Raw genomic sequence first — 27279 nt, forward strand, 5'->3', positions numbered from 1 at the left:
GGGATTTCAGTGGAGTGAATCACCTGAAATGATTATTACAACAAGCTTCTTATGGATATGGGCACAATTGCATCACAGCACATAAAAAGCTTTAAAAAAAAATAACGAACAAAAGTACTTCACTGACTTCCTAAGCAAGGCATGGACTTCACACACTTCTGCAAGTAGACTGCAGGAAAATAACTGTCAATAAGGCATTTGGATTGCAATCATTGTCAAAGCCCTACCAAACTTGAAGAACTGTAGTTCATTTGTTAATCAGAATTGTTCTCCATTATATAGTTGGAATAGAATCCAGAATGCAAGATACGGTGTACTTTGTAGATTTTTCTTAAGCTAGATGTTTTTCATTAAAATTTTCAAGAAAAGAAGCACTTGATGGCACATGAAACCTCTGGAACCTCACTGTGCAAACACACTCAGTGGCCACCTGCTTGTAGTGCAAATATCTACTCAGCCAATCATGTGGTAGCAACCCAATCAAAAAACATGCAGACATGGTCAAGAGGTTCAACTGTTGTCAGACCAAACATCAGAATGGGGGCAAAATGTGATCTGAGTGACTTCGACCATGGAATGATTATTGGTGGCAGACAGGGTGGTTTGAGTATCTCAGAAAATACTGACGTTGGGATTTTCACACACAGTCTCTAGAGTTTACAGAGAATGGTGCAAAAACAAAAATCAGTGAGCAGCAGTTCCATGGGCAAAAGCACCCTGTTAATGAGAGAGTTCGGAGGAGAATGGCTGGACTGGTTCAAGCTGACGATAACTCCAATAACCAATCATCACAATTCTGGTATACAGAATAACATTTCTGAATGCACAGCGTGTCAAACCTTGACCACACCAGGTTCTGTTCCTGTATCTAACAAAGTGGCCACTGAGTGCATCTCTGCTTAAGTTCATACTGGAGTGCTGCAGTGTTTCAAATCCAGCCATTTTGGGGAGCTACTTGCTGTAAAGTAAACGTTGACTGAATACACATAGGCTCCATGACCAACCTGGAATTTTTGAGCAAGTCCAATTTCAGTCTGTATTTCACTGCTACTTTAAGCAGCAGCACCCAATATATTTTAAACCATTTACACAATTCAACAAGAGAGATTTTGAGCAGCTGCCATAAAGAATGATAAATGTATGCCATTTACTTATCTCTTCAAATTATACTTACTAATGCACTATGATTCAGATTATGTAGTAAAGATATAAAGTGATTATGTAAATTCCAATCCTTGGGTAAACTAAGACAGTATTTAACCCAATGTATTGTCCTCTTTAAATGATTTCAAAAAGTTCAGAAAAAATGCAAACTATTTTCAAAGACTGATGAAGCAGGCCACTCAGAAAAGCTTGTGAATGCCATAAAATGCTCTATTCACAAAGTGTGTAAGCTCTGATAACCCACAAAAATACATTCATCTTGTCTGAACAGGTGAGCTGCAGAGTAATATAGGTCTTGAGCTGATCTATCACTGCCAGGTAAGCTTCGGCGTGGTGTAGCACTCAATCTCTGGTGAATCATGGGGAGCAATCAGTTATCATGTGCAGTTTCGACACTGTCACTAATATATACTTAATCAGGCATGTTCCTTTGCAAACATTCCAGATGTCATTGCCACAGGTTTGGTAGTTGGTTAGCACTGGAACATCTTGTATGTGAGAAATATTTATCAATAATCTTCAGGGAAGGTCACTTGTTTTATCCCTGGATTCATTCTTTCAAATTAATAGTATCCCATTTGACTGAGGCCCTTATCCTTGCACTCAAGTTGTTATAATTAACTATATTTTACGTAACAGGCAAACTGAACATGTAATTAATCTACCTGGATGGAGCAATAAGATAGGTTTAAGTGCTCCTTCATTGGTAGTGATAATTCAGGACAGAATGAAAGTTTTTAGAAGAATTTTAATCAGTAGTCTTTAAAGAACCCTTGTTAGCGGTGCCAAATTGCAAGACAATGGGCTCAAGGGCTTTCAACTGCAGTTATAAGTCAGAGTCTCTGCTCTTGCATTAATTCTGGTGCTTGCCACACAGTCCACATCATGATTGTCAAAAGTAAACCATGAGGCAATGTGGAGACCACAAGTAGTAAAAATGGGTAAATCTTAATTAACAGGACCGAACATTCAACTATCAAAGTAGCTTTCTTGGTAGCTTCCCACCAGCTCAATTCTGTTCAGGGGATCACCAGATGCACCACTCTTAAGTTCAGCTCCCACAAACTGACCCAATTAGATGATACTGTAAACAAATTCACAGATTGAAACATTCAAATTTAGTGATAATAGATTATAGTATTCATTTTTCACAATGGTTTTCCTTTTCTCTGGCTAATCTTAATTTGTAAATAAATTTAGCTGGCAGTTAAAGCCTAAATTCATAGAAGACTCAGAAACCATGTCCGCTCTGTTGAGAATGAGACTGGGTGATTGGAATTATGGACATAAATTTGCTGTCACTGGAGAAGGGATGAATGGATACATTTACATACAGGGACAGAGGCAACTAGTGATTCAGCAACTTGTGTTTCATGGTCAACCTGTCTTTGTTCATGGTTAAGAGAAGGGTTTTGTTCCTTGCGTTCGCTAGCTGGAGAAGTGGTATTTCTGCATGCTGGTGCGTTCTCTCTATTCTTTTCTGCCTACTGCCCAGCTGACCCAGTCATTCATTCACCTTACCATTGTTCTCCGACAGGGTTAATCAACCACTCTAAATTGCCCCAAGTGTGAGGTGTGAAGTGAAGAGGGCAGTTGATGGGAATTGGGAGGGGGAAAAGAGAATAACATGGGATGGGTGTAAATGGACATTTGACAGTCAATACAGACTCATGGGTCAAAGGGCTGATTTCATGCTGGATCATTCAGCTGCTCCCAACCACGTGGCCAGGGCAGGCTGATTGCAAGTACTGTACTACGCTCCCTTTAACCCTTTGCTCAGGAAACTGAGTCTGAAAATATCAGGGCTTACCTACTATCAGAGGAAAGGCAGGTGCTCTAATGTTTTCTAAAGAGAGGCGGCCAACCGGAGATTAGCGCAACAAATGCTACATATGTGCATTTCAGAGGGAGAGACGGAGCAATGGAAGGATGTCATACAAATTAGCCAGAGAAAGTGGCTCACCTGAGGACTGGGAGAAATTCAGAGTTCAGCAGAGGAGGACAAAGGGCTTAATTAGGAAGGGGAAAAAAGATTATGAGAGAAAACTGGCAGGGAACATAAAAACTGACTGTAAAAGCTTTTATAGGTATGTAAAAAGGAAAAGACTGGTAAAGACAAATGTAGGTCCCCTACAGACAGAAACAGGTGAATTGATTATGGGGAGCAAGGACATGGCAAACCCATTGAATAATTACTTTGGTTCTGTCTTCACTAAGGAGGACATAAATAATCTTCCAGAAATAGTAGGGGACAGAGGGTCCAGTGAGATGGAGGAACTGAGCGAAATACTTGTTAGTAGGGAAGTGGTGTTAGGGAAATTGAAGGGATTGAAGGCAGATAAATCCCCAGGACCAGATGGTCTGCATCCTAGAGTGCTTAAGGAAGTAGCCCAAGAAATAGTGGATGCATTAGTGATAATTTTTCAAAACTCGTTAGATTCTGGACTAGTTCCTGAGGATTGGAGGGTGGCTGATGTAACCCCACTTTTTAAAAAAGGAGGGAGAGAGAAACCGGGGAATTATAGACCGGTTAGCCTAACGTCGGTGGTGGGGAAACTGCTGGAGTCAGTTATCAAGGATGTGATAACAGCACATTTGGAAAGCGGTGAAATGATCGGACAAAGTCAGCATGGATTTGTGAAGGGAAAATCATGTCTGACGAATCTCATAGAATGTTTTGAGGATGTAACTAGTAGAGTGGATAGGGGAGAACCAGTGGATGTTGTATATTTGGATTTTCAAAAGACTTTTGACAAGGTCCCACACAGGAGATTAGTGTGCAAACTTAAAGCACACGGTATTGGGGGTAAGGTATTGATGTGGATAGAGAATTGGTTAGCAGACAGGAAGCAAAGAGTGGGAATAAACGGGACCTTTTCAGAATGGCAGGCGGTGACTAGTGGGGTACCGCAAGGCTCAGTGCTGGGACCCCAGTTGTTTACAATATATATTAATGACTCGGATGAGGGAATTAAATGCAGCATCTCCAAGTTTGCGGATGACACGAAGCTGGGTGGCAGTGTTAGCTGTGAGGAGGATGCTAAGAGAATGCAGGGTGACTTGGATAGGTTGGGTGAGTGGGCAAATTCATAGCAGATGCAATTTAATGTGGATAAATGTGAAGTTATCCACTTTGGTGGCAAAAATAGGAAAACAGATTATTATTTGAATGGTGGCCGATTAGGAAAAGGGGAGGTGCAACGAGACCTGGGTGTCATTATACACCAGTCATTGAAAGTGGGCATGCAGGTACAGCAGGCGGTGAAAAAGGTGAATGGTATGCTGGCATTTATAGCGAGAGGATTCGAGTACAGGAGCAGGGAGGTACTACTGCAGTTGTACAAGGCCTTGGTGAGACCACACCTGGAGTATTGTGTGCAGTTTGAGTCCCCTAATCTGAGGAAAGACATCCTTGCCATAGAGGGAATACAAAGAAGGTTCACCAGATTGATTCCTGGGATGGCAGGACTTTCATATGAAGAAAGACTGGATGAACTGGGCTTGTACTCGTTGGAATTTAGAAGATTGAGGGGGGATCTGATTGAAACGTACAAAATCCTAAAGGGATTGGACAGGCTAGATGCAGGAGGATTGTTTCTAATGTTGGGGAAGTCCAGAACAAGGGGTCACAGTTTGAGGATAAAGGGGAAGCCTTTTAGGACCGAGATTAGGAAAAACTTCTTCACACAGAGAGTGGTGAATCTGTGGAATTCTCTGCCACAGGAAACAGTTGAGGCCAGTTCATTGGCTATATTTAAGAGGGAGTTAGATATGGCCCTTGTGGCTACGGGGGTCGGGGGTATGGAGGGAAGGCTGGGGCGGGGTTCTGAGTTGGATGATCAGCCATGATCATAATAAATGGCGGTGCAGGCTCAAAGGGCCGAATGGCCTACTCCTGCACCTATTTTCTATGTTTCTAAAACTGATGCAAGATTATGGCGAGCAGGGAGACAGTTGTATAATTTAGGAACAACGCAGATATACAGGAAATTTTCCAGAGGATCAAATTGGAGTTGATGTACGGCTACATGAAAGTAATTTAGATGACTAATCGCTTTGGTTCAATACACTCTGTGAGTGTAGAAAACAAGCAGTTAGATGTAATTTAGGATATCGACAGCACTGGATGAAGCCAGTGGGGCAACTGGAATTGTACAGGGCAATAGAACACAAGGTGAAAATAGGTATGTTGCCAACCAACCTGTAAGGTTTTAACCATCGCCATGTCACTGACCTTGATCATCTCATAATAGTGAATAAACTCAAATTTAATCTCACCCAACCTCAGTGGTATATGCAAGCAAGATGAAGTTAGGTGAGACTAGAACTAGAGGTCAAAGGTGAAAGGTGAAATGTTTAATGGAATTCTGAGGGGGAACTTGTTCACTCAGAAGGTGGTGAGAGTGTGGAACAAACTGCCAGCAGAAGACGTGGGTTAGATTTCAACATTTACAAGAAATTTGGATTAGTACATGGATGGGAGAGAGAGATGAAGGGCTATAGTCCAACTCGGGTCAGTGGGACTAGACAGTATCATCATTTGGCACAGACTAGATGGACCAAAGAGCCTGTTCCTGTGCTGTACTGCTTTATGACTCTAATTAGTTCATGTTCTCTAAGACTCTCCTTTCCAGATTATCTGCAAATGCACAGACATGAACTGCCACCAGATGATTGTGCTTTTGTGCAAAAATAGAAAAATATATTATAAACTATAACAAATCATTAAAATAGCAACCGCAATTCATGATCTCTGGTAATACAATCACGTAACACTCAGCTATTTAACCCGCTGTCTTCCATAAGATCGTCATTGTTAAACAATAAGCACAAGCCTGACTGTCAAAGGACTTCTCCCACCTCCTGGAAGTAAAATATTGATCCAGTTGCTGTGTCTTTAGTACTAAAAAGTGACGTTTAATATCTATCTCTCTCTCTATGCATTTGTTTCATTTGCTGCATCAGCTTGGAAATAAAGATGTTGCATACTGCACAGCCATGAGACAGCACAAATTGGCTTCCGGCTCTGTCCTTTGGTAAAGCAGCTGTATGTAAAGGTCCATTTATAGGTCGAGAACAAATTATCCCCTAGCACAGCACACCTCACTTACACTTAACAATTACCTCATACTATTAGTTATCCCTTCCCCAGTGAAAGGACAACTTGTAGATTTCTCCATCAATGCTAAGAAGAGACACGGCCATTCAACACCCACTGCCAGAATTATTCCACACACTCAGCCCTCCAGAGGAAAGTTCTCTCCAGTGGTTCCACCATTTTGCCCTTCCCCTGCAGTCTGGCAACTTTCTTTTGAAGGATTAGAACAAAAATTGTTGGATGTAAGTTCTCTATCTGCATCCACCACTGTTCCAGGCGATACTTCCATATCACCTTTAACACTTCCCAACTGCCCTCATTCCTGCCCTGGGTTATTTTGCAAATCACCTTCTTGGTCCTGGCCCTCTTCCCACATTCCCCTTTATTACACTATTAAAACCCATTGTTATTTTGAACAGTTTAAAAGTATCTTTACTCAGGAGAGAAATCCTGGGTAAGAAATATTTCTAGATATTCAAAATATTAATGGTTTTTTTACCTCCTCTTTAGAATCTTTGCTTCATCTGCAAATGCACAGAGGATCTTGTGAAAGGCTCTGTCGATGTTTCAGTTGTTACGAAAATATTGAAGCTCCTGAGCCAATTGATTTAAAGAGCTCACAGTAAATCTGTCAAGAGCAAATGAAGTTTCTAGAGTCATAAGACGACATCCGGGAAAGTTGCTGTGATTAATTCAGAGAAAGGATAACTAATTCTCGAGCTCCAAGTTCTGAGTCTCTGGCAACCAGGGGGCGACTTTAGCTTCTCAATTATAATTGAGAAATACAGACAAGAATCCTTCACTAAAGAATGAGTATCTCACAGCTGTGGTACGTGCAGAGCATTCCATTTGTCTTTAAAGCACTTCGTGCACTCTGGCTCACAGGTTGAACAGCCCCTTGCAAAGTGAATATGGAGAGGTTGTGATCTAGTATATAAATCTAGAACCCACCTGGATCTTATCTGGCGTTACCCAAGTGTTAAGTCTGCCAGTTTAGATTGCATAATGAATAAGCCACACAGTCCCTGAACCTGCTTCACTCTTCATCTGGCTGAAATGATCGAGGGTCTATACACCACTTCTGTATACCACACTCTTAATCCCCAATTCCCCCACCTCCTCTTCATCCCAGCCTCAAACAGAACAGGTGACAAATCTGCTGTGGAGGCCAGGTCATTGGGTATATTTGTAGAGGAGGTTGAAAGGCTCTTAATTAGTAAGGCATCAAAGAATACAGAGAGAAGGCAGACAAATGGGGTTGGAATGGTGGAGTAGACTCAATGGGCCAAATGGCCTAATTCTGTTCCAATGGAAAACAAGATGTCACTGTGTTCACAGGTCTGAGGTAGAGATTTCCTAAGGTTAATGAATGTCTTGTCTGAGTCTCAGGTGGACAACATCTTATCTGAAACTCTGCGTCTTCGTCCTCAACTTCTCTACTGACAAGAAATCCATTTAACATCCATCCTGTCAAACCCCCTGAAAATCATTACTTCCACTGCAATCAATGCTGTTGGACCCAGGGACTTGGCTCCTCATCCTTCAAAACCCTAGAACAAGCCCATTTAATTTCTCAGAGCACAACCCCTTTGTCCTGAGAATCATCTGAGCAGTGGAACAAAAAATGCAATAAATTAAGTGACTAATTTGTGAAGCAGTTTTCCAATCTCTGAAGTAACAGCAACATTACCAGGCCTCCAAGTGTAGTACTCTTCCAACCCACCAGTCCCTACTCCAGCCCTGTAGCAATCTGCTGGCATCCAATTCATACATCTCTGTTGCAAGAGTAGTAAAAATAACCAAGAGAAGGAAAGAAACATCATCCACATATTTCCACAAGCTGGCAAATCCTGAACAGGAGGCACAATTTTAAAGTTAAGGGCTGGACATTTTGAACTGTGGTGCAGAGGAACAACTTCTCCCAGGTAGTGGTGAATCTCTGGAATTCTCTAGCCCAGAGGGATTTGAAAATTGGATCACTGGGGGTCCTTGAAGAGCAAGTAGATGGATTTAGGAAAGATCTGGGAATTGGGGAATGGGCACAGAAGAGGAGTTGCCCTGGAGTTGATCAGCTATGATCGTATTAAATGGCGGATAGACTTGAGGGGCCATGTGGCCTACTCCTTCGCCTGTCTTATGTTCTTCCATCATATCTAAGAATGGTATGCCAAAAGATGAGACTCCAAAAGAGGAGATACATCTTCTCACTGAGAATACATCAGTGATTCAGGATGAACTGCCCTGCTGCAGAAAGAAGGGCGTTCCAATTAGTGAGATATTGCCTATATCTGGACAACTCAACCCAGTCCTCAGTTCAAAGGACTGCTCCTTTTCCTGTCAAGGTTTAGAATGGGATGTTCCCAAAGTACTGCTGGAATCAGGTCCTGAGGCAAACACCAGAGTCTGAATTACACAGCGATGTTCAAAGATCTCAGCTCCTGTTCCCAGTAAAATCCATTATACTTTAAAATTTATTTTAGGGTAGAGGCAAAGCTGGCCACTATATAACCAATTGCTATTTGCCACTAAAAAGGGTTTAAATTGCTGAAGTTTCTATGAACTCAATAGTTTCAGTGTTTAAATCAACAATAATATCAAACGTAACTCTGCAGATGTGCAAAGCACATGTAATTACTGGAAGGACACGCCTCCTTAAATCTACTTTGTTTTATAAATGTCTTCACTGGGCATAAGCTATTCATTCTATTTAACAATGAGCACACCATAAGCCAAAGGTTTCAACAATGCAGATACAGATACAACCAACACTGATAGCCTGGGTTACTGAGAACTTCACAAGCAGATTCCAAAAAGATAACATAGTGTGCTCTGCTTTTTTTAAACTTGGTGCTGAAGATGGAGGAGTGAGGTTATAAGTAAAAGCAAACTTTCTTTAATTCTGCCCTAACAATGCCCCAACCCTTCCTTAAAAATTGTCCCCCAGGTCCCAGTGTGACATTTCCAGTGTCCACTTTAGCTGTCCAGTCAAAGCTATAAGAAATGCCTTGAGAGTCATTCCACTACAAGTATTTTCACCCTGTGGCAACATGTATCAAGGGCCAAAAGGCCTGGATTCCTTCTCCATGCCTGTAAAACTCTGAAGATCTTGACAAGATTCAAGCAACAATCTGATCGGGGACAAATAACATTCAGTCCACACAAATGCCAGCAGTGAGCATCCCCACTGACAGTCTAGGGTAAAGCGATTACCATTTGACAGAAGCTTAACTTACTGCCAGAGCAGATCAAAGTCTGGATATCCTGCAGTAAGTGGCTCGCCTCCTGACACCAAAAGGACTTCCTACCGTCTTCAAGGTGTATGTGGGGAATAAGATGGAACACTGTCCATTTGTCTGGATAAATGCATCTCTACTGACACTCAGTAAGCTCAACGGCGTCCAACATGAAGCTCTTCACCCGCCACCCAAAATGTACGCACGCTCCCCCACCATTGCTGCCTACCTACAGGTTATACCATTGAGAAACTGCACGGCAGCAGAGTGTTCCAAAGCCAGGGCCCCTGTCACCTGGAAGGATGAGGGCAGCAGTCACATGGAAACCCCCCCCCCCAAGTTATCCTAGCGTTCCTTTGTCATCTAGCGTTCCTTTGTCATCCCTGGAGCAAAAATGGGGAATTCGCTACTCAACAGCACTGTGTGGGGAGGGGGGGGGTGTCCTTTAACCATGCAGTTCAAGGTCACGACTCATTACTACAATGAATTGTTTACAATGCCCACATCCCACAGTGTGTTCAACAAAATCCCAGACCAGCCTGCAGCGGATTTGACTGCAGGTTTGACGGTACATGACGTTCATAGACCAGCCACTCCAATAGGAGGTAAACTACCATTGCAACTCATCTTGTCCAAGTACTTGTTAAAAGGCTACGCAACGTGAATCCTTAGTTCTGGTGAGTATCTTTTGCACGGATCTGAGAAGCATTTGGAATTGTGCCTAAACTTTTCAGCAATATTAGAAAACTTGTAAAGAACTGCAGGAAATGACTTATTGTTCCTCCATCATTGACCATTCCTGTTCTCAGTCGGTCGGGCATTCTTTGTGGCAAGGGCCTGGATGGAGTGCATTTAGATGAAGCTGAAGCTATATGATTTTGCAGCAGTGACATTTGCTTCTTTTGCGTGTGATCATAGGTAGTTCTTTTTGTTGGGATTTCTGTTAATACTGTGCAGCAGTGCATCAGTTACCTATCTGGATGTTTCAAAAGTCACGTCAGTCTTCTGTAGTGACAACAAAGAAGTGGATGACGTGGTCCCCCTGCTCAGTGGGTTTGTGCCGATGCCACTGGGCTGTGCGGGATCCATTGGCATGTGCATCCTGTGAGCGTCCAACATCTCCAGCAGCAAGTCATACAGCGGCACCACGTTCTTACACTTCATGTTGTACAGGTGCTCCATTCCCTTGTTGCTGGTGATAAAAGCACATTGTGGGGAAATCAGTTCAACATTGTCACAGCTACACACTACATAGAAAGAAATATCCTGAGTGAAAACAGGAAATGCTCAGCAGGTCAGGCAGCATCTGTGAAGAAAGGGACAGAGTTAACGGTTCAGGTCAACAACCATTCATCAGGACCAGGAAAAGTTAAAAATCAGGGATATAAGCTACAGAGAAGTTGGAAATGAGGTGAAAGATATCTCCTATTTACACCTTCGGCAGATAGATCAGCCACGATTAACAAATCATTATTGTTTCTCTCTCTCTCTCTCACACACACTCACACTCTCTCTCTCACACTCACTCACACTCTCTTTCACTCACACTGACACTCTCACACTCTCTCTCACCCACTCACACTCTCTCACACTCTCACACTCTCTCTCACACTGACACCCTCTCTCACACTCACATACTCACTCTCTCACTCACACTGACACCCTCTCTCACACTCACTCTCTCACTCTCTCCCCCTCAGCCAGCACCATCATCTCTTGCATCATTCAGTTTCTCCTGGCTCCTGGTCTCGCCCTATCACAAACTTTCCCTCCAACCTCTCTATTCCTCTGCTTTACCTGCAGCTTTAAACATCTTTGACTTTTAGATTTTTCTAGTTCTGATGAAAGGTCATTAACCCACAAGGTGAGCTCTTCCCTCTTCTCCACAGTTGTCGCCTGACCATAAATTAAAAGTGCAGAACCTGCGGATATCTTCAGCATTTTCTTTTTATTTTATTTTCAGATTTCCAACATCTGCAAGTTTTTTTTTGTCTTCCAATCATTGTCTAACTCATTCCCACCCAAAAACATGCCATGATTTTTATAGACCAGCCACTCCAATGGAATATTAGGAGAACATTGGAAGGTGTAGTAATGCTAGTCAATTACACTGCTGGTCACCAGAAAAAAATCACTTATATAGATCGGGAACACTCAGGAGGTGAACAGCAGCTTTCAGCAGGAACTATAGTACAAAACAAACAGCTAAGGGAAGAAGTTAAAAGCACCATCAGTTCTACATTTCATCTTGAATATGCAGAATACTTTAAAAACTCAGGCTTTTAACTGCAAAACATTTTTCTGAAATAACCTTGCCACTATTGAGATTCCAGTGGTTTACTTCAAATTAAACCATTAGACAGGTAAGCAGGTACATTAAACCATTAAACGAGATTTCAGGATTGACCCCAAAGTAAAGTAAATGTGGTGGAAGGCAATTTCTGGTGAATTGAGAATGATACGGATGACAGCCTTCCTGAGTGGTAATGCCTGTAAATGGACGATACTCCAGCTAGCCTAACCGCTCAATTCCCTTACTTGTGAAGCCCAGGCTTCATAATTTCAGTATATTTCTAACTTCCATTGACCCTAATTCCCAGAGTACTTGTCCTTGTAGATTTGGCAGGATTAATCAGGCGGAATTCCTAGGATATTATAGACCATTTCACACCACCAAGCTGTCTCTCTTTCTCCACCACACCTGGAGCTGAGAGGTGACGTGCCTCGGGCAATGTGAATGGGGAAAGGTGGAGACCACCACCCTACAAACTGAGATACCCCTTCCCTGCTGACACCTTCAGTGCCATGGATTCAAACTTGACATCTAATTTCCTATGAACTGAATTTCTAAAAAATTAAATACTCAAAACAACCTAATGATGAAGTTATTTTTAACCTTTGTAAGGGCCTTAGTTGTGGGACTAACACATCAAACTATAACCAATAATTGACACAGAAATGAGTCAGCACAGACCTGGTAGGTCTAAGAATCAGTTTCCATAATTCTATCTCCTTTAACTCAGCTAGTTTAAAGCAGCGTTCCTACTTCACACAAGCTTTCTTCCCCATCCTCTTCATCTAATCCACAGAATACATCCTACTATTCCACCCTCATATGAACTCCCTTTGTTAATTCTTTGGGTAAAATGTTTCTTCAGAATGCCCTTCTACATTAAGACCATAAGATCTTAAGATATAGGAGCAGAATTGGGCCATTCGGCCCCATCAAGTCTTCTCTGCCATTTCATCATGGCTGATCCATTTTCCTCTCAGCCCCAATTTCCTGCCTTCTCCCTGTATCCCTTCATGCCCTGACTCATCAAGAATTTACCAACCTCTGTCTTAAATATGTCCAATGACTTGGCCTCCACAGCCGCTTGTAGCAACAAATGCCACAGATTCACAACTCTCTAGGTAAAGAAATTCCTCCTCATCTCTATTCTAAATGGACGCCCAACATCTTCCCAACCACTGAGGTCAGACTAATTGGCCTATAATTTCCTTTCCTTTCCTTTGCCTCTCTCCCTTCTTGAAGAGTGGAGTGACATTTGCAATTTTCCAGTTCTCCAGAATCGTGTCAGAATCTAGTGATTCTTTAAAGAGCATTACTAATGCCTCCACAATATCTTTAGCCACTTCTTTCAGAACCCTGGGGAGTACACTTTTTGGTCCAGGTGACTCATCTGCCTTCAGACCTTTCAGTTTCCCAAGCACCTTCTCTCTAGTAATGACCACTTCACACACTTTTTAGCCCAGACACTCTTGAACATCTGACGCACTGCTGGTGTATTCCCAATGAAGACTGATGCAAAATACTTATTCAGTTCGTCTGCCATTTCCTTGTCCACCATTACTACCTCTCCAGCATTATTTTCCAGTGACCCAATACCTACTCTCACCTCTCATTTACATTTTATATATCTGAAGAAACTTTTGGCATCCCCTTTAATAGTGTTGGCTTGCTTACCTTCATCTTCCATCTTTTCCTCCTTTATGACTTTTTTAGTTGCCTTCTGTTGGTTTTTAAGAGCTTCCCAATCCTCTAATTTCACACTAATTTTTGCTCTATTGTACGCCCTATCTTTAGGTTTTATATTAGCTTTGACTTCTGTCTTTATCTTCTCCTTCTCAAATTTCAGGGTGAATTCTATTTTATTCATTAGGGCTATCATATACCAGCCCTTCAGAACCACGTACCTATGGCCCTGCACTTGCTCTTTCTGAGGGTTGTACAGAATAGCAACAGGCCCTTCAGCCCACAGAGTGCATGCCAACTTTGAAGCACTCATTGATACTAATCTCATTTTATTCTCCCAGATCAATGGTCACCATCCTTCCCATTTGCTTGCCTTTGGAATAGGGAAGGGGCTGGCACAGCGGGAGTAACCACATGTGGTTAGAAGGAGAACTTGCACACTCCACACAAACAGTCCTGGAAGAAACGTTGAACATGAGTCACTGAAACTGTGAAGCAGCAGCCCTATCAGGTGCACAGCTGTGCTTCCCAACTTTTGCGCCAAACACCAAAGATCGATTTATGCTAATCCATTATTTTTCAAGTGTCTACAAGGTCATGCCTCAGCCTTCTTTTCCTCAGGGTCCCCAGAAACTGGCCTTGCCAACACCTGTCAGCTCGGCTAGTCGGGGCAGGAATGGATGATAGTACAGATGAATGCGCGGTTGAGGGGTTGGTGCAGGGTCAGGGCTTCAGATTTCTGGAAAATTAGGAGTTATGGCTCGCTGCCAGTTGACCGGGTACCGAGTGCTCACCTCATGTGCCTGATGTGGGAGAGGAGGAGGAGGAGCTGGGCGAGCCGTCGAGACTGCTGCTGCAGTGAGAGCCCAGCCCTCGTGATAAAGTGAACCAAAGTATCAGTGATTTTGTCCAAGATGATCTGAATCTGCTCACTATTGTTCAGAGCCTCCATAGTACTTGAGAGGAAAGGGAACACACCTGTGAGGAAGCAGAGAAGCCAATTAGGAAGTGCACTTTGGGAACATTAATGAGCTTGGAGGCTAAACCTTTCTGTGGCACTGACAACAACAGCAACTTGCCTTTATATAGCACCATTAATGTTGCACAACATCCCAAGAGTATTCATGGATCCGCACAGAAACAGGTCCTTCGTTCTGCGATGCTATGCCAAACTAATTAAACTAAAAATTCCTACTTGAACTAATCCCTTCAGCCTGCACATTGTCCATGCCCCTCTGTTTGTGTGCCTATGTAAAAGTCCCTTAAACACCTCTATTGTGTCTGCTTCCAGCACCACCCTTGGCAGTGCCTTCCAGGTGCCCACCATTTTATGTAAAAGTTTCTCCTGAACATCTCCTTCGAGCTTTCCCCCTCAAATGCATGCCCTCTAGTATTAGGCATTTCAACCCTGGATGAAAGATATCAGATGTCTATCTATTGTTCTCATTACTTAATAAATTTTTATCAGGTCTCCCCTCAGCCTGCTCTACTCTTGAGAAAACAATCCTAGTTTGTCCAACCGTCCTTTAAGCACAACTCCTTTAATCCAGGTAGCACCCTGGTAAACCACTTCCACACACTCTCCAAAGTTTCCACGTCTTTCCTATATTGCGGTGAGCAGAATTGAATGCAATAAACTATTTTAATACTAGATGACCAAAACATTGCCCCTAGTGACAGGGATAGGGAAGCAGGTAATTATAGTGAGAGAATTCAACAGCCTCTGGCGTGGGCTCCTGCACATTGGTGGACAGCTTAATCTGTGAATGCATGAGGTCTGAAAGTCACCAGGGATCTTGGAAGAGTGGTGGAAAACAGTGCGAGTTATACACAGGCACGGGTACAGGAACGTTTAATCCTGTTTAATCTTGTTATGTCCAAGTGATTAAAGTTAATTAAAGGATCACCCTACAGGGATCCCATTCCAGTGTAACATTATTAAAGCATGGTTCTTCTGGAAAATCTTATTTTTAAATGGATTACATCACTATGTAACAACCTGATGTAAAAATTATATCGGAAGCACAGAGATATTACAGAACTTCACTGGGAGACATCCAGATGAATTTACAGACAATCAATATCATGCTTCACCCATGGGGTTGAGAAGAGGGGCAAGAAAGTCAGTGTACAATGAAAAATATAGCAGTATCACATACCAAATCATTTGGTGGGTGCCCTTTGACCCTTTTTCAAATGATAGATGGCCAATTTTCAAAAATTGTGGTGAGGATAGACTAGTTGTAAGGAGAAACTTAATTACCCGGTCAGATTGAGGAGAAGAAATGGTCACAGTAATCAGAGGAGTTGAGAATTTGCTTGAATCACAATGTATTGATTTTGTTGACCAATTATTAGCTTTCCATTTCCCACAGTAAAACTCATTACGTCTCCTTCAAGAACAGATTAATTCACACAAGGGCTATTGTTCCGTTTGATTAAAAACAGATTGAATAAAGGCTTCTCCCGCAACCAGCTATCTGTGCCTTTGATCTCTGTGCCCAAGGCAAGATGATTAATCAAACATGCTGTACTTTCCCTTATGTCACTTTCTCAGATTTTGTGCTGATCACTCACTGGAAGATTGGCAAGGATATTCTAAATGGCTTATTCTGCTCATCACGTCTTTTTAATTTGTCTCCATTCTGATTTTTTGTCCTTCATTTACACTCAGTGGCTACTTTATTAAGTACGCCAACTTGTTAATACAAATATCTAAATCAGCCAACTACGTGGCAACAACTCAAGATATAAAAGCATGAAGACATGGTCAAGAGGTTCAGTTGTTAATCAGACCAAACTTCAGAATGAGGAAGAAATGTGATCTAACTGACTTTGACTGTAGAATGATTTTTGCTGCCAGATGGGGTGGTTTGAGTATCTGAATCTGCTGGTCTCCTGTGATTTTCATGAACAACAGTCTCTAAAGTTTACAGAGAATGGTGTAAAAATAAATCCAGTGAGCTGTAGTTCTGTGGGCGAAAATGCCCTGTTAATGAGAGAGGTCAGAGAAGAATGACCAGACTGGTTCAAGCTGTCAGGAAGGTGATGGTAACTCAAATAGCCACATGTTATAACAGTGATGTGCAGAAGAACATCTCTGAATGCACAACGTATTGAACCTTGAAATGGATGGATTGCAGCAGCAGATGACCACAAACATACACCTAGTGGCCACATTATTAGGTTCAGTAAATACCTAATATAGTGGGCACTGAGTATATGTGCTTTATTACATCAAGAATCACTAAGTTATTCTATATTATATTTTCCTTTGTAGCTTGCACTGATAGACCTAAGAACATAATAAAAATACTGGCCTTTCCTTTCTTTAATGTCTCAAGAATGGACCTCCAACTATAAAAGTAAAAGAGTTATGACTTCATAAAGGGGATGAAGGACGTTAAAGTAATAGGTGGGATCCAGAAAGGATTTATGAGAATAGTTTCAGGAATGATATGTGCTTTCATTCTTGAAAGACCTAGATGGAGATGACTTGCAGAGGATGTTTCCAATAGTGGGAGAGTCTAGGTCCAGCGGGCTCCATCTCCAAATAGAAGAATGTCCCTTTAGAATAGAGATGAGGAGGAATGTCTTTAGCCAGGGAGTTATGGATCTGTGGAATTCATTGCCACGGACGACTGTGATGGCCAAGTTATTGGGTTTACTTAAAGTGGACACTGATAGGTTCTTGATTAGTAAGGGTGTCAAAACTACGGGGAGAAGGCAGGAGAATGGGGATGAGATGGTAAGTAAATCAGCCATAACCAAATGGTGGAGCAGACACAATGGGGTAAATGGCCTATTGTCTTATGTCTTATAAGGGACTACATTTACAAGGACAGATTAGAAGAGGCTAGGACCAGTTTCTTCCTCTTTGTACTTTAATACATGTTACCAGTGGAAGTAATCTGCTGTATTCTGGTGTCCAAGCAGAAGATCTCCAGAACTCCTCCCTCTTTCTGGAATCTACCTGGGATGGTGCCTTGGTCCAACACCAAGCATCCATTGGAGCAGCAGGGACAATGGCGGCAGCTCCTCTCAATGAGTCAGCAACCTCCATCAGTAAAATTGCCACAGACACTCCATGCAGGCATACTCCAACTGAGCCAGTTGCTAGCCAATACCAGCTTCCCTGTCAGGGTTTGGAGGCCAGTATTTGTTCAACATCAATTATATTCTGTCATGACAAAGCTCTATTTCCATGATCAGCTCACAAGCGCAAGTTTCCACTTTAAACCTCTCTCCCGCATTTCTTAGATTCATAGAGTCATACAGCACAGAAAAAGGCTCTTTGATGCATCAGGTCCTAGCGGACCATGACACAACCATTTACACTAATTCTTTTTGTTACACAGTATATATAACATTATTAACAAGTCCTTCTGACCAAGATGCTGGTCGTGCCACCTGTTAACCTACTCTAAGATCAATATAATCCTTCCATCCCACATAGCCTTCCCTTTTTCTATTATCAACATGCTTCTCTGAGAGATTCTTAACTGTCCCTAATGTATCTGCCTCTACCACCACCCCTGGTGGGGTGTTCTACACACCCACCACTCTCTGAGTAAAGAACTCTGACATCTCCCCCCATACCTTCCTCCAATCAGCTTAACATTACCTCCCCTTGTAGTAGCCACTTCCACCTTGGGAAAATGTCTTTACCCATCTACTAGATCTATGGTCCTTATCATCTTGCAGACCTCTGTCCAGAACCTCTCATCCTCCTTCTCTCTGAAGGGGAAAACCCTGTCTTGCTCAACCTATTCCCCCCTCATTCTGCATCTTCATACTGGGCACAAGGTACAGTAGGAACTAACCTACTAATCTGCATGTCTTTGGAATGCGGGAGGAATCTGGGGCCCTTGGGGGAAATCCACATGGTTATAGGGAGAACAAGCAAACAGTGCCGGAGGTCAGGATTGAACCTGTGTCACTGGAGCTGTGAGGTAGCAGCTCTACCCATTGTGTCGTTCTTGTTCTCCGTTCATCAGCTTCACCCCAAGCCCTCCTCTACTCCATTAACTAATCACTGGGCTGTACAGTATCATACCGGTTAGCGGAAGCTTTAGAGCACCAGCTGGAAGGTCAGGGTTCAAATCCCACTGCTGTCTGTGAGGAGTTTAAACGTCATCTCTGTGACTGCGTGGATTTCCTCCATGTGCTCCAACTTCCTCTCACGTTCCAAAGACTTACAAGTTAGGGTTAGTAAGTTGCAGGTATACTATATTGGCGCTGGAAGCATTGGGACATTTGTGGGCTGTACCCAGTGCATCTTGGACTGTGTTGGTCATTGCCGCACACCATGTATTTCATTGTATGGTTTTGTGAGCACGTGACAAATAAAAAACTAATTTTTAAAATCTTGTCTCAATCTGAAGAATATCCTGAACGGGGTTGATAGGACATTACAAATTTCTCAGCACATTGATATCAACATACGAACTGTTAAGTATACAGAAGTGTACGTTGGGCAATGGTAGCAGACTGAATTTGTGACTCACCGGAATTCAGCAGGATGATGGCCTTCAGGCAGATGTACTCCTGACAGCGGAGCTTCAGCAGTCGGAAACGAGAAACCGTAGCTAGGAGCATGTCAAATATTTCCACCATTCCTTCCACATATTTCCCTTCATTCCTGATGCAACAAATTGGAAACATACAAGTTTAGCCAGTTCATTTTAAAGAAAAATGGCAGCCAAGGAATTTTATTAACCAAAGTGAGAAGTCATCGTTGTCCTCCATGGAAAGAATCGGCTACGAATGGAATGCTGGAGGCAGGTAACGAAGGGGCAAAATGAAGGTAGGTGAAGTCAGTGTGGACAACGGTGTAGCCATTTGCTTCAGGCTCATCAATTTCCAGGTGGTGAATGACCGGGAACTCTAAACAAGCAAAAAGGTTCAGAAGGCCATATACTCTGACAAATGATCAAATGGTTAAATGTTGTACTTTTACCTTAACGAGGTTAGAATACAAAGGTGGAGCAGGAAAGTCATAGTTCAGTGCACAGCACCTTGGGCACTCCCCACATACATTGTGTAACATATTCTATTTTGAGCACCATACAAGAAATGATACATTGCTCTTTGAACAGGTGCAGCATAGAATGACATCAGGTTACAACACGAGCACTACAGATTACAGAAACACAACAGGTTTTCAGAGAAGGTTAGAGCATTAAGGAACAATCTAATTAAGGTGTTCAAGCAGCTAAAAGGATTAGATTGGACAGACACACTTTGATTATTAAGTGCATGTTCCCTTTTCCTTGATTATAACCTCATTCAAACAGCATGTGTTTAAATTTGAAGCTTTGCCATTAGATGTGAAATCAGGAAATACATTTTCATAAAGGCTAGAAGACACGTGAAACTCTCTGTGTGAAAGTTATAGATGCTGGAACAACTGGAACATTGAAAGCTAAAACTATCATCAACGAAGGTGCATCCTCCTTGACTGACAGAAGAGGCTAGAGGCGCCAAGTAGCAGCTGTATAGCCTCGGTTGTTGCGTGGACCAGGCTCTCAGGCTGTGGTGTTGCCTGTTACAGCCACCCAGGGGAGGAGACACCAGAAGTGATGTGAGAGAGAACAGAGGCACGGCAGGTGCATTGGAAATATCACCTGTGCTGGGCTGCTCTCCACTGTTCATTCCATAGAAGACAAGCAGGATTGACTGTGGTGGACACAGCGCAAAACAAGCTGACTTACATTCATCAGTGCGAAATGAGAAACTGCGGCATACTCGATTTTGCAGAAACGTGGCTCCAGTACAACAACCCATGCACCACCAGTCTTCAGGCCATACCACGCAGGGTCTTGTGCTAGTATCATTTTTTGTGACTATATGTGCTATGTGCTGTTTGTGACTGCATGTTCTTGGTCCCAGAGGGACACTGTTTAGTTAAGCAATATACATGTGTATGGCTGAATGACAAATAAACTTGACCTTGAATTAATTATCCTAAGTAAACAGTGTTACAGCTCTTAATTTGGACAGCACTACATCACCAATGAAAACACATTGGTGTTAAGTGTAAAGGCTAACATCCAACCCTTTCAATCACTTTTTATACTTGTCTGATCTGCACATTTGGCCCTCCAAATCTTCTTGCTTGTTTTGAGTTCCTGGCCATTGATCACCTGAAAACTGATGAACCTGAAGCAAATGGCGGCACCATTGTCCACATTAAACTTCATCTACTTAAGTCCTTCGCAGAAATAAAATAATGAATAATGCTTAATGTGAAACCAATAGCAATTGTAGGATGATAGATAGAGCAAAGGGATCTGCGAATACAGGTCCATAATTCTTTGAAAGTGGCATCACAGGTAGACAGGGTTGTAAAGAAAGCTTCTGGCACATCGGCCTTCATAAATTAATGCATTGAGATGGGATGTTACGTTGAAGTTGTATAAGCCGTTTGTGAGGCCTAATTTGGAGTATTGTGTGCAGTTTTGGTCACCTACTTGAACCAGCTGAGAACTATAAAGGGTTGATTGAGATTGAGTTCCTTTATTCAAGAAAGGGAGTAGAGATAGCCCAGGAAATTATAGACCAGTGAGTCTTACTTCAGTGGTTGGTAAGTTGATGGAGGAGATCCTGAGAGGCAGGATTTATGAACATTTGGAGAGGCAGAATATGATTAGGAATAGTCAGCATGGCTTTGTCAAGGGCAGGTCGTGCCTTCCGAGTCTGATTGAATTTTTTGAGGATGTGACTAAACACATTGATAAAGGAAGAACAGTAGATGTAGTGTATATGGATTTCGGCAAGGCATTTGATAAGGTACCCCATACAAGGCTTATTGAGAAAGTAAGGAGGCATGGGATCCAAGGGGAAATTGCTTTGTGGATCCAGAACTGGCTTGCCCACAGAAGGCAAAGAGTGGTTGTAGATGGGTCATGTTCTGCATGGAGGTCGGTTACCAGTGGAGTGCCTCAGGGATCTGTTCTGGGACCCTTCGTGATTTTTATAAATGACCTGGATGAGGAAGTGGAGGGATAAGTTAGTTAGATTACTGATGACAGAAAGGTTGGAGGTGTTCTGGATAGTCTGGAGGGCTGTCAGAGGTTACAGCGGGACATTGATAGGTTGCAAAACTGGACTGAGAAATGGCAGATGGAGTTCAACCCAGATAAGTGTGAAGTGGTTCATTTTGGTAGGTCAAATACGATGGCAGAATATAGTATTAAAGGTAAGAGTCTTGGCAGTGTGGAGGATCAGAGGGATCTTGGGGTCCGAGACCATAGGACGCTCAAAGCAGCTGAGCAGGTTGACTCTGTGGTTAAGAAGGCATATGGTGTATTGGCCTTCATTAATCATGGAATTGAATTTAGGAGCCGAGAGGTAATGTTGCAGCTATATAGGACCCTGCTCAGACCCCACTTGGAGTACTGTGCTCAGTTCTGGTCGCCTCACTACAGGAAGGATTTGGAAACCATAGAAAGTGTGCAGAGGAGATTTACAAGGATGTTGCCTGGATTGAGGAGCATGCCTTATGAGAATAGGTTGAGTGAACTCGTCCTTTTCTCCTTAGCGGAGGAGGATGAGAGGTGACCTGATAGAGGTGTATAAGTTGATGAGAGGCATTGATCGTGTGGATAGTCAGAGGCTTTTTCCCAGGGCTGAAATGGTTGCCACAAGAGGACACAGGTTTAAGGTGCTGGGGAGTGGGTACAGAGGAGATGTCAGGGGTAAGTTTTTTACTCAGAGAGTGGTGAGTGCATGGAATGGGCTGCCAGCAACAGTGGTGGAGGCGGATACTATAAGAGACTTTTGGATAGGTACATGGAGCTTGGAAAAATAGAGAGCTATATGTAAACCTAGTAATTTGTAAGGTAGGGACATGTTTGGCACAGCATTGTGGGTGGAAGGGCTTATATTGTGCTGTAGGTTTTCTATGTTTCTATAAGGATGGTGTATTGTGATTATTCAGAGATACAGCTCAGAACAGGGCTATCTGGCCCAACGAGATGTACCACCCAGCAACTCACCTAGTTAACACTCAGTCACAGGGCAATTTACAATGATTAATTAACCTGCTAACCGGTACATCTTTAGACTATGGGAGGAAACCGGAGCACCCGGAGGAAAGCCCTGTGAATGGGGAGAAAGTACAAACTTTTATCAGACAGCACCAGAAATGAACTCTAAATGCTGGAACGGCCCAAGCTGTAATAGTGTTGTGCTAACCACTATGTTATCTTGGTGCCCCAATTTTTTGTAGCAGATACAATCTAAACCAGCTACAGAAAGCCAAGTCTTACCCATCAATGTGCAAATCACTCATCAGTTCTATGATTAGTGTTAGTTTTGCAAATTAACCCCACTGGCAATGAAAGTTCACTTCTAAAAGTATGGATTCCCATTTTTTTCAATTTTTATTTGTTGTTTGTGTTCTTGCAGTATTTTCTTACTTTCTCTTCATTCTTCCTCATTAAAATATACTGTATACCTTTAAAGAGAGTACTTTCACAATCTCAAGAACACTCCAGAATGTTTCCCAGGCATTCAAATACACTTGAAGTAGAGTTACGGCAACGAAGCAGGAACCACAGTGGCCCATTTGCACAGCAAGATCCCTTCAACAGCAAGCCAACACTGGCCTTTCCATTTAATCACATTGACTGTGGGCTAGATATTGGCCAGAATACTGGGGGATTTCTCCAACTCTTCACTGACACTGTCAATGGTTACATTCATATTCACATTCAGATTTATTTTCTCATGTCCTGTATAGTGAAACTTACAGTGAAATGTGTTAACAGCCAGCACACCCAAGGGTGTGCTAGGGGCAGCCCACAAGCATTGCCACACATTCTGGCACCAACATTGTACACCTACCATGCTCAGCAAAATAACACAGAATACAACAAAACAGAACTTACTAAGCAAAGAAGGATCCGCAATGAAACAAGCCCCATTCCTCCATCCAACCCACTCACATACACAGCGCTCTAATCCCAGGAACCTCAAAAGTTTGCATTACATCCACCTGAAAAGGCAGATGAGGCTTCAGTTAAAACCACTCCCTTAGGATTACATTGGAGTGCTGGCCTATAATCTTATACTCCGAGGAAGGTCTTGAACCCCCAACTTTATGATTCAGCAACTAGAGAACTAGTAATGGAATTGCAATGCTCCATATCTCTTCCTGCAGATGAATTGTCATTTCCTTCTCAGTCCTTATAGTGGTAAATTCTCAGGCCTTCAGTCCAGCTGCTTATGGAGGTAGGTGGGTGGACTTCCCATTCCTGAGTTCCTGGATGGCTCGAGTATTGTTTTGCCAGAAAGTACCAGCTCACACTTCCAGAAATACCCATAACAATAATAAAAAGTACATTACAGGCACATTCCTTCCTAGCTAGGACTGGCCTCAGTGGGCAATGTGCATCCTCACAAAGGGGATGGACTGGGTGGTAGCAAAGACTTTTGTGTGTTGAAGTAAACTCTGGAACAGGAATGTACCCCGATGTAAACCCAAGTTCATGTGCATCGTCAGGGTGATCAGTAATTAGAATATCTGTCACCGCATTTTCAATGTCCCCAGGCAGGTGCTGAGCTCTGATTTACAAGGCACCACCACAAGTCATCACGTAGCAACCAGGTGTCAGCGCCTGTCTGGTGACCTTGTAGCTTTCAGCTCCAATGAGCAGACATGGCACCAGGCACAAGGCACAAAATGCTACCTGTACTGCCATTCATAGCACTCCTCATGTCTTCAGTCTCCCATTCTGAACTGTCTGGGCTTGACAAAGGTTACGCCGAGAATGGGGTTGAGAGGAAAAATAAATCAGCCATGATGCAGTGGTGGACCAGACTCGATGGGCTGAATTGCCTAATTTTGCTCCTAGGTCTTATGGTCTTGTAGTCATCATGAGGGCTCAGCCCCTACCAGCAGCTACACAGCAAGCGGTGTGGAAGGAAGAGCAGAAAGAGGCAATGGGTGGCCACCCTTATCCAGCCTAGCTGTCCACGGCAAGCTGCTACCAATAAATGATTTTAAAAATCACTGAAGACATTAAAACTGGATCTCGCCCCTCCTCTCCACCGCATTGAAATCAGTGAAAACATTGCCCCTTAGTGAGGAGACCCTGCTGTTAAGCTGATGCCAGTTGCTCATGGGGGTTGGCCTTAGTGGCGGTGGGGATCATTCACAGCATTGCACTCCCTCAGTCAAGCCTTATAAAGTCCAGCAGAAGAGTGCATTCACGTGAAATACCAGGAGTAGCTATCAGAAACCTGAGCACCCTTCACTTTCACTGACCACGAATGTGTCTGCTTGACTGCGTTAAAAAGCCAGCAAAATGAATTCTCCAAGCCAAATTTGTAAATTTGATTTGAATGAGTCCTTCTCTGCAGTCCCTTTTTCCTCTATGTGTCTTTACCTGTGCAAATGGCTGCAGCCAGCCTGGTGACTCAGCGCTGGCTTAGAGTGGAGGAGACTGCTGGTGGCCTTCAAGGATGACATCCAGCAGCTCTGGGCCGAGATGACCTGGATTAGGATCATGCCAGAAGCCGGAATCTGTGCTGATGGCCTGATAGACAGCAGCCAGGGGCACTGGGGAGAGTGGCGAGATCACGATTGTATTTATCCCGAAAGAAAATCGAGATCACACCACTCTCTCTCCTAGCTGCTCCACTGACCACAGTCACATCTCAAAGTACTCCTTGGCAATTCTGGTAACCTGCTAGAAGCAGATTGGTAAACTGCTGGGACAGCCTCCCGACCTCTTTGACCAGACCCCTGATCCCTACAGTCTGCACTGCTAAGGCAGTAACCAGATGTTGAGTGATGACTAATGAAGTTGCAATGGAAGCTGAGATATCATCAATCAAACATGCATAACAGTTAGGCAGGTTTGGAGTACACATCAGTGCTTTATCCAAAATGCACCTCTCCTTATTCCATCCATTACAAGATATTAAAATCCAATCCTCAGGGGAATGATTTTCCCCAGAGTAAGAAAAACAAAGTTTACATTTGGCTTAGTCTCAGTCACTAATGTCAACAGGATGAAGGGGAAAATGAGCAAGAACTCTTATTTCCAACATGGAAATGAAAAACTGATAGGTAATCGAAGGGTATAAGGAAGTAAATGGTAGGGATCAGGGATATAATCAAAAACTAAATGTTCCTGATGAAACTAATGTACATGTTGGGAAATACTACTTCACGTGTGGAACTTAGGTAATCATGGAATGATTCAGAAATCCATTGTACACTGTGATAATGAGCTAGTAAATAAAGGTCTCATCTGTATCTATCTTCTAGTTACATGTTGAATTGATATTTCCCAATTTTATTACCATTAACTTACCCACTAGTGATCCCATTTCACTGCAGACTTGCAAAGCAGTAACAGTCAGACATACAGTATACATTGCATTCTGTTGCCTAGAAATTCACCCTCTGTCAGAAGCACTAACGCTAACACCCACATGCTGTGTCCTAGTAAAGGCACATGAATTTTAATGAAATTAGCCTTGGTGAAAGGACGAAACTACAATCCGACCTAATATGGAGAAAGAATCTCAAAGCATAAATTTCTATTTGAATTATTTCTCCTTTGGATATTGATGTAGGTGGCAATCTTGGCTCCTTTCCCTAGTCGTGCTTGGGTGGTTTACCTGACCATGTTGGTTTTTGACCAAAGTTGCACATGGGCCAGATATAAAAGACAATGGGCCTTTACACGTAGCACTTTTGACAAATTTGTGGCTAAGCTCACTGACTCCAGCTTTTGATCAGCTAATTTTGTTTCAAACAAAAACTGAGTTCAAATTCCATCACCCTGGTGGAATTGAACTCGTGTTCTTTATACTTTATACTTTATTTCACCAAACAATTGGTACTAGAACGTACAATCATCACAGCGATATTTGATTCTGGGCTTCCCACTCCTTGGATTACAAATATTAAATATTAAAAATATTAAAAATAGTTAAAATGAGTAAACATTAAAAATGTAAATTATAAATAATAAATAGAAAATAGAAAAATGGGAAGTAAGGTAGTGCAAAAAAACGGAGAGTCAGGTCTGGATATTTGGAGGGTACGGCCCAGATCCGGGTCAGGATCCGTGCAGCAGTCTTATCACAGTTGGAAAGAAGCTGTTCCCAAATCTAGCCATTCGAGTTTTCAAGCTCCTGAGCCTTCTGCCGGAGGGAAGAGGGACGAAAAGTGTTTTGACTGGGTGGGTTGTATTCTTTGTATTGTGAGTCTGGTTTACTGGTTCAGCCACTAGTAACACATACCAAATGCTGGAGGAACCCAGTCAGTCAGGCAGTGGAAAGGAATAAAGAGTCAATGGTTCAGGCCAAGACCCTTCCCATGACGAGGAATCTCATGCTTAGATATTGATATTGATCATGGCACAGCTTTCTTCATAGTTAATCATGTTGCAAGTTGCATGTCAAATACTTAAAGCCCTTTCCCCAAATGACAAATGATATGAGTGCAATCATAATAAAAGCCAGAGGCCCCCACAGATATCTGAATGGTTCAATTGAAGTTTCATTAATATGTGCTCCAGTGACATGTTCTGAATAAAGTGTGGATATGCCACCTAATGAAATGGAATGTACAGGCTTGCTTAAGTGGTGTCACCCTTGATAACTAGCTCATACAATTCTTGTGAATAAAATGATTATTCTTCTAGATTCATTGTGATGGACATCTACAGTACATTCTCAAAACTGCAGTCATCTAGCCTAATCATAACAAATCTCCACAATCAGACATTACCTCCTCTTCCCATGCTGTGATTGCCATTAAAACTATTACTTTTAACCCAGGTGTT

General features: G+C 42.6%; 1 protein-coding gene across 3 annotated transcripts in view; it reads right to left on the bottom strand.

Moving 5' to 3' along the window:
- Positions 1-10396: 10396 nt before the first annotated feature.
- The window catches only part of esr1 (estrogen receptor 1), a 204294-nt gene continuing 187411 nt past the window's right edge, over positions 10397-27279 (bottom strand). For all 3 annotated transcript variants that reach the window (XM_072265620.1, XM_072265621.1, XM_072265622.1), the window contains 3 exons: positions 18979-19112; positions 14266-14449; positions 10397-10687 (listed from right to left, as the gene is read on the bottom strand). In XM_072265620.1, the coding sequence (XP_072121721.1) occupies positions 10468-10687; positions 14266-14449; positions 18979-19112 (538 nt within the window). In that variant the 3' untranslated portion in view covers positions 10397-10467. The remainder of the gene's footprint in view (positions 10688-14265; positions 14450-18978; positions 19113-27279) is intronic.

The sequence above is a fragment of the Mobula birostris genome, chromosome 8, assembly GCF_030028105.1.
Source record: "Mobula birostris isolate sMobBir1 chromosome 8, sMobBir1.hap1, whole genome shotgun sequence".
Classification (NCBI taxonomy): domain Eukaryota; kingdom Metazoa; phylum Chordata; class Chondrichthyes; order Myliobatiformes; family Myliobatidae; genus Mobula; species Mobula birostris.